We start from the raw sequence: 8,624 nt of genomic DNA on the forward strand, positions 1-8,624 counted from the left end.
CTGGATCAAGCAATCTATTTCTTTGTGAAAATGTAATTCTAGTCTCTTGCCAGCCTATATTTACAGGCATGGCAAAATATAGTAAGTCAAACAAGAAGAATATGTTAACGTACATATACACACAGTTATCAAAACTTGTATATAGTGTAATATTGTATTTCAGGTAAAAATAAGAAAGAACATAATCTACCTGATTCATTTTTCAGAAATGCTTTGTAGGCCATTATTAGTAAATATTAGTAACAATAATACCAGCCTAACATTCAAATAACAATTAATTTCCAATACAATTTTGAAATAAGTTCTTCCAGAAAAGCTAGAATTTAAAGTCCTAAAACAGTATAAATTGAGACCAACAACAACAGAGAGAAAGCAATCAGAATGAGCTCACACAAAAGACAGAATATTAGAATTATAGATGCTTAGAATACATGCAACTGAAAAATCAATCTAATACATTTTTCCTCATCGCTTAGGATACAGTAGAAAGAGTTACATCCCAGCTTACATTACACTGTGGATTAATCTCCTGTTTAAGTAGAAGCTGCTCAAAGTTGTAGGAAAAAGATTCTCTCCTCATACTATTCATATTTTCCAATGGCCCGGCGCTCCAACATTATTCATGCTAAGCTGCATCTCATTCCATGCATGATCATATTGATTTCAAATGAATTCAGTCTGGAGTAGATTACTGTGCACAGCTGGGTAGATAAAGTAGGTCGAGGTGATAACTTGACCTCAGACAACCTACGGGTTGCAAAAATTCTACTACCAGTCTAAAACCACAGCAGAACAGCTTGTACCACAACAGTAGCCACACAGAGATTGACAGGGAAGGCATACCTTGTTGGGTTACCAGAGGTCTAGATGACCTCCAAATATTTTGTTGGTTATGTGGTCAAACACACAAAAGCCAAAACCACATCTGTGTGTATGCAGCCTTGCAAATTCCCAGTCAGTGGTGACCCAGATGAACACCACCACTGGCACTAAGTCTCTAGGTGGCACCTCTGCAGGCCTAGTAGCCTGTAAAGCAAGGACCTAATGTTCAGAAGAATTTCTTTACTGAAAGAGTAGTGAGGCATTGCAACAGGCTGCCCAAGGAGGTGGTGGAGTCACCATCCCTGGAGATGTTCAAACAAATGCGTAGATGTGGCACTTGGGGACATTGTTTAATGGTCACAATAGTGTTGGGTGGTGGTTGGACTTGATGAACTTGGAGGTCTTTTCCAATCTTAGTGATTCTGTAATTCTATGACCTCTTCCACAGAGTGGATTAGAAGGCTTGAAAAAATGAGGCTTTCAATACTGTGACATATAGATGATGGGAATATTAATGAGGAAGGGAAGGGACAGTGTATTAGGTTCACTGCTCTGTGAAACACAAGCATTACAGGAGTAACAAGATATTAATGGCTTCAAGAAAACAAAGTTATTAACTACATACAAACCACTTCCAGCATTAGAAGTCCCTAAGCTTCAGATGACTGCATGGAGAACACAAGGAAAAATATCATATATACTAGTCTTGTTCTAATCCTCTCCCCTAAGCATCTGCTTTGAGGCAGTAATTAAGAGAAGGTACCAGGCTCGACTTAAGGGATGCTGTAGCAGTGATATTACTCAGGATGTGGTAGTACGAAGGAGCTACAGTATGACAGCTAATTAGCAACTGCTGTTTATCACTGCCAGGTAAACAACTATTGCCAAACTGGGAGCTATGCAACAGCTTGGACTTGTAGTGGGTCTGTTCACCTGCTAGTGATAAGCAACTGTTATAAACAATTTAACTGAAAATGCAGACGCCTTAATGTTGATTACAGGACAATCTCTGTCATAGGAAATGTCCACCTGCCCAAATTTGTGCAGGCACATTGGACCACCTTAACAAGAAATTATCTTAAAATCTTCAGAGCAGGAGTAGTGGTTGACTCTGATAGAGTGGGAACTCCTTATTTAGAGCTCTGCATCCAAAGTACATACTGCCTTCTTCTACAGCTCTTAGGTTCTGATAGATTTCAGTATCTTTCACTAAGGAGGGAAAAAGTGTTATCCAATAGGTCAATGGTGGAGAAATTAAGAGAACTAGTCCAGCTGAATGCCAACCATTGGTCAGCTACCTCTCAAAAAATTCTCAATGAGGACATATAATGGAAAGGAGTACGAGGACGTGATGAAATCCTTCAAAACTTAATACCCTATCGCACACATCTTCAGCATCATGAAAGCCTTGTGTAATATGTCTAAGCCTTGCTAGAAAATTCTGTGATAAGTGGCTTCTGATGAGCAAACACTCTTTCCTTCTGAATAAATACACACTAACATGGGTCAAAGTACGTATTTCCTTTGTAACTAGGTCTTGATACCTTGACTGAACATGACAGTCAAACTTCAGGGAAACTGAGGAATGGCAGCCTTTACTTCTATGATCTAGCATCCATTTGGAAAGAAAAAATTGTATGAGATAACTAAAGGAACAGTGAAGTCCAAATCTATCCAAGAATTTAAAAGTAACATTTGTTGATGCACAACCTCTAGCATAAGCTACATGACCTAGTGTACGATGATATACATGGCCTTATTGACTCAGAATACTACTTTTTAATTATTCTATAAAGAACATCTTTTCCCCAAGACTGCTGGTTGGACATGATGTTACTTCAGTTAAAGCCCAGCTGAGGGCATCATAAAACTAGTGGTTCGTTCTTGGACTTTCAATACCTTGCGCTGAGAGTTCTTAAGTCTGCAGACAGATTACTTAAGAGCAGTAAAAAACAGTAGAAAACATTCCCTTCTAAGGTACAGCTGTAGGAATACTGACTGTAGGTCTTCCTGTAGGAATTACTGAATGATTTACCTTTGCGAGGTCTTCCTCTATAACATCGTTCCGCATCTGAGCAGCATCCAGCTGAGTATAGAATCGTGCACCAATCATAGGCATGATATCATTGACACTGCGAAGCCTGTTCTGGTCTGTCAGCAAATACCTGTCAAAATTTCCCCACCCCAAAAAGCTTACTTAAACATGATGCAAATAGCAGAGAGATCATTCTATTATGATTTTATAACTATTTGACTCTGATGTTTATTTAATACACAAAGTTGACTGCAGCATTTCTTAAAGATATTAACAGAGGAAATGTGTTAGCTTACATGTATACATGCAGTGAGTTATTTACACAAGATAGACTGTACTTTCATGGAACTATGTAGTTCACCCTACTCAAACAGCAAGAACACACTCAAAAAGAGAGAAGATGTGAAGATTCACATTGTAACGCAATTCTTCTTCAAATGAGGAAGGGGGTAGAGATTGATACTTTTCTCTCTTAGGCTGCAAGAGAAAGTCTGACTATATTAAAGAATATAAAATCATATGCAGCCAAGAAAAACATGCAGTCAACCTTTTCCTCAAAAAAGCAGTATGTCTATTTCTCAGTACCTTCTGAAACTGTAAGATAAGACTAGCACATTGCTATGGTAGTTAATAGGCAATGAAGCCTGGTACTAATGACAAAACGTTTGTTTTGTTTAAACTCCCAATTCTTATTAGGAGCTTTAACAGCATTCAGTGAAGAAAGGACATTGATTTGATTAGATACACCATGGAAATACATTATATAAATAAATTTTAAATTATAATGTTTAACAATGCATTGACTGTGCAGACAATGACAGCTATAATTACAGCTATATCTGTGATCTTATGAGCACCTAAAAATACCATTTGACATTTTCATTTGTATGTTTTAAAAAATAGTAATTTCCCTCAAAAGACTTACTAAGCAAACTTACAAGATCAGATTCTTCAGATCAGAGGAATAGTTGATTGTCACCAGTTCCATTGCTTTCTGCAAATTCTCTCTCTGAATTCCTGATAAAGAATTGCAAGCCAAAGCCAAGACAACTTTCCCCAGGGAGATCAGATCTGCTTGCTAACAGGGAGGAAACACACAGATTAAGATTCTCAGTATAGATAAATATTACCTATGGTACTAGATGGCATTTAAAAAGAGACAGTTCTTCAATAACCTTATAAGAATTTCAGCAACTAAAGTTAGTGTTATTCAAATCATACCTCAATATGACTGTCAAGTTACAGTAGTTAAAATGTACAGAAGAAAATCTGTCCTGATTTTCTGTCCTGATTCATAGCAGTTTCTTGGTACTATATTTATCTTTGAATGCTTAAAATTTACCTATTTTTAGCTTAAGGATAGTACCAGAGAGAACTCTTGTGTAGCAAGCAGAAGCTCTGCAAAGAGGTTCTCCTAACCACCCACCTGCTCACTCCTGATGAGTCAAGGAGTTGATGGCAAACAGAACAAGTCTTCTCAATATATGATGCAGAAATACGCATCAAGGATTATTTGTTAAAACAGAAACAACATTTGCTGGACTCTGATCTTTTCACACTGGCCATTCAAGGTGAATTCCACACTGGAATCCACACCAGATTCCAGCAAATGGTGTTTCTGTTTCAATGAAGAGATCAAAGATATCAATCTCCGAACATCTCCCAGCTGTTAAGGAACACAGTAAAACAAAAACAAAAACAACCTTTCCAGGTCTTTCAATGTCCCTTCTGTTTCCACAAGTATGATTAAGCAGCACAATTTAGACATGGATACACGACATGGTAGAAGTTGAAAAGCATGATTCTCTTGTAGCAAAGAAGACAGAGGATGCGGAAAATGAGATATAAGAAGGACCAAGTGGTGGAAAAGGTGATGGGAATAGCATTTCTTAGACTCTATTTCCTAAGGAACCAGGAACTCCTGAGTATCAGCATTCCTTTGTACTTTGGTAAAGAGGAACAAAACAGACCAACAAACCCCATTTTGGTGGGAAGCCACTAGCTTCCAAGCTTCCATTTGAGCAGTGGAGGACACTGGTTTAGTACTAAACAGAAGAATCTTGCTGATGCAGTGCCTATACAGAGACACATATCACCTGGCACAACTGTTTTATTCATTTTTTTCATCAAATGAGTTAGAAGAAATATCTAAGTATTGGTATTTATCAATCTTTCTTCTTTCCACAGTCCTGTACTTCACACTTAGTGCCTTCCAACTCTTAGTAATTCATAAGGATGTATCCTATACAAATTCTTTATCATCAGACAACCCTGAGACACTGAAAATACCCAACTTCAGGCAAGACCTGAAAATCGTCTTCCTTTACATCAGTGTTTTCATACTACAGACTGCATTAGATTTTTTTAAATGGTTGAGACGGAGTCTTACATTAACATCAGCCAGAAAATTCCAAATCCAGGCTTTCGTTTTTTTCAGCATTGGATTCACAAACTTAATTTTTGTTTATTTTGTAAACTACATCTAGCAGAAAAACTGGCAGATATAATACAACACACCAATGCAGTCCCAAACAGAGACACTTCGAGACAGTCAGTGTTTGGTTTAGCTGCAAAAGTGGATTCATTCCACTAATTTCAGCAACTTGAAGTGATTCAGTTAACAGTCTGATTGATATAAGATATTTGTAATTGTGCAAGATAATTCAGATTCTAAGCAAGGTGAATTGCTCTCTGGAGGTGCCTCACTATTCACTGACAGATGAAACCCTGAAAGAAAATGTTATTAAAATGCTCAGTGTTTGAAGTTTTACAAGTGCTTAAAGACAGGCAGTAACCTTTCTCTGTGATAGAGGAATCCTGGAACATCTCAAGTTCGAAGGAAGCCTTGAAGATCAGGTCAGATCAGGAAGATCAGGAAGTCAGATTCCTATTTTAGAGGGTCAAAACTACCATCCACTAACCAACTCTCATCTATGCAGACAGGGTACACAACTTCCCAGAAGCTGGGGTTCACCATCCTTTCTGTAAGTATTCATGGTAGTTTTGGGTTGATGGTTGGACTTCATCTTGGAGGTCTTTTCCAACCTTCTATGACTGCATAAGGAACAACTAACACATGCCTCCCCTCTGAAAACAACAGGCTCAGCTCTCCCTGCTTCTAGGCAGGAAAAGGTTAAATGAGGCCCACAAGAACTAGTCCTTGGAGCAGAGAGGTCAGAAATAAATGCTGTATTCCTGTAGTAGCCTTGCTAGTGCAAGGTACAGATCAACATTAGGTATAATCATTTCCCTGTTTATACTCCATATCATGGCCTATGGATCACAGCAGTTCCTTTAGCCACAGACCTGCAAAAAGACTTTTGCTATGGTAACTGTCAACAGTGCCTATTAAGTCATGCTAAATTGATTTAAGCTGATTCTTAACTTCAAGAAAAAGCTTTGCACCTTTAAATACAGGCTACCTTTTGTTCAAAAATGTGCTTTGCATGCAACTAATGGCCATTTAATTATCAATTCAATTCATAACCTGTACCAACCTATCTTTTTATCTCCTGAAAGCTTTGCTAGTAAAGATTTTATCACCATCTAGTTCATTGACAGAAATAATAAATACCATTAGCCTAAAAACCAGTCACTAGGAGATAAACATCCTTTTATTAATGTCCCTGTTATCAAAGGAATTTCAAATACATCAGCGAGCAATTTAAAAGCTAATTGAACAGGTACCCTTTCCCCTCTACATATTTTTTTTTTTCATGTTGAAAAGATATGTGCTACCATGCCAAATGCCCTGGAGATACCTCAGCATTTTATACACTTGGCTCTGTCAGCCTGAAACGTAAGCCAATCAAATAAAACTTTTTTTTGACAAGATCAATTTCCATAGACTCTTCAAAACTGACATTACTTTGTTTATCCTGTTCCACTGTTTTGCTTGGATCAATATCAGCTCATCCACTCTACAATTCTGTGGATTCACTTATCAAGTTCTGGAATTGCCCTCAGAAGTCCCTCCAAGTTCCTAGACTTAAAAATTTATTTATTTTTTTAAAGTCAACATTAATACTTCAGATGCCTCTTCAACTAGATTCTTTAAGTATGGGGAGATGCATGTGAAAGTAATTTTGGTTTGCTATTTAAAAATACTTTGAGCACAGGTAACCTTATAGCCCTTTTTAAATCAGTACATCTTGTATTTTCTCTTCATATCATACAGAGAGGATTAATTTTCATTTTATTCCAAATACAGAAATATTAAACCTTTTTACTGTTTCCTGCATCACCATTTACCAGTTTCCCATCTGTATCTCTTAACTGACTGATACAAGGCTTAAGGATTGGGGCTGGGAAGTGATGTGCTGGAATTAGATAGGCTCAACACCTGGTTTTTAATGCATGTGGCCATTCATATTTCATTTACTTCTTTCCAGCTTCCCTTGTTGTCTTTAACTCTTAAATGACCCTATAAATGAGTATGCTTAACACAGATTATAAAAAACAATAGCATTCCGTTTGCATAGCCTCTCTCAGTTCTGACCAAACTCCTTCCTATCTGTATTAACAATGGGAAATAGCCAGAAAGTGACAAATGCTAACAAAAATACCTTCCTCCACTGAAGACAGCAACAAGGAAATGCATATTAGCTGGGCAGTAAACCAAGAGATAACCTACTTTTTTAACAGTCACAGGAGTCTCAGAGGAATTCAGGAACTGGGTCATGGATCAAGAGGAAAAAGGACAAGCAGCAGCTGTTATTTTGTAATTTTATCTGGCTAGGGCAAACGAAGGTATAGGATGATAAATGACTCCTGAATTTCAAGGAATCAACTCAGTCCAGAATCTCTGAAGGAACAAAAAGGATAATGAAAGACTAGCTCTTCTAGAGGAAGTAAGAAAAAAGATAAGAGTATTATATTTTCTAGCTCCAGTTTAGATCTTCCAAACTACTCATTTAAGAGTACCTCTTTTCTGGTTTAGCAGTGATACCCGAACAATTTGGATATCAATAATGTATAAAACACACAAAAATGTCCCCCATAAACAAAACAAGGCACTACAAAGCAAGTTAGTTGCCAAGCATCAGGCTGCTATGGTGGCAAATGCTTTGGACAGACTCGTGTACCTGCAAATACTTTTATACCTCCAAGTGCATTAAATATTTTGTTTTAAAATTACTTGAATGTCATAACATCTCAGGAGGTTCTTTAATTTTATTTTATTTGCAGATGGGAAAGAAGTATTTAGTTGTTTGTTTGTTTTTTTTTTTTTTTCAAAAATCTCATGACATTTTTAGGCCCAGAATCCCTCACTTGCATTTATTCTTAACTTATCTCTGCTGTTTTCTACTAAATCATTACCAAATCCTATTGATATGTAGCTGAGAGGGTGGAGAGCTGCAGGAAATCCTTTGATGTACTACTCAAAGCACACTGAAAACTGCTTTACTACATCATTAAAGGAAAAAAAAAAAAAACCAACACAAAAACCCACCCAAACAAAACCACAACAAACCACCACCAAAGCCAAACAATAACAAAACCAAACCAAACAAAGCCCCAAAACCCAAAACACTTGCTATTTTCTAGGACATTGTTTCCAATAAGCTAGTTTATGCCTGGTCAAAGTTCAAAAGTTTCACTTATTACTGGAAGACTCTAAATTAGCATTTTCTCACAGTGAATTAGCTCAATTAATGAAAATAAATTCAGCTCCCTACTGTAGTCTTTCACTCCCAGTATGGACAGGGTATGTGCTGACTGCTGAAGCCCTGTACTTTACCCTGAAGGCAAGTTTAAGAGGCATTCC

The 8,624-nt window shown here is 37.3% G+C and overlaps 1 protein-coding gene across 3 annotated transcripts in view; it reads right to left on the reverse strand.

The window, feature by feature from the left end:
- The window catches only part of PAN3 (PAN3 poly(A) specific ribonuclease subunit), a 67,307-nt gene that overhangs the window by 7,080 nt on the left and 51,603 nt on the right, over positions 1 to 8,624 (reverse strand). For all 3 annotated transcript variants that reach the window (XM_008938241.1, XM_008938243.1, XM_008938242.1), the window contains 2 exons: positions 3,796 to 3,935; positions 2,858 to 2,987 (listed from right to left, as the gene is read on the reverse strand). In XM_008938241.1, coding sequence (XP_008936489.1) covers positions 2,858 to 2,987; positions 3,796 to 3,935 — 270 coding nt within the window. The remainder of the gene's footprint in view (positions 1 to 2,857; positions 2,988 to 3,795; positions 3,936 to 8,624) is intronic.

This window comes from Merops nubicus, unplaced genomic scaffold (assembly GCF_000691845.1).
Source record: "Merops nubicus isolate BGI_N331 unplaced genomic scaffold, ASM69184v1 scaffold6474, whole genome shotgun sequence".
In the NCBI taxonomy this organism is placed as follows: Eukaryota; Metazoa; Chordata; class Aves; order Coraciiformes; family Meropidae; genus Merops; species Merops nubicus.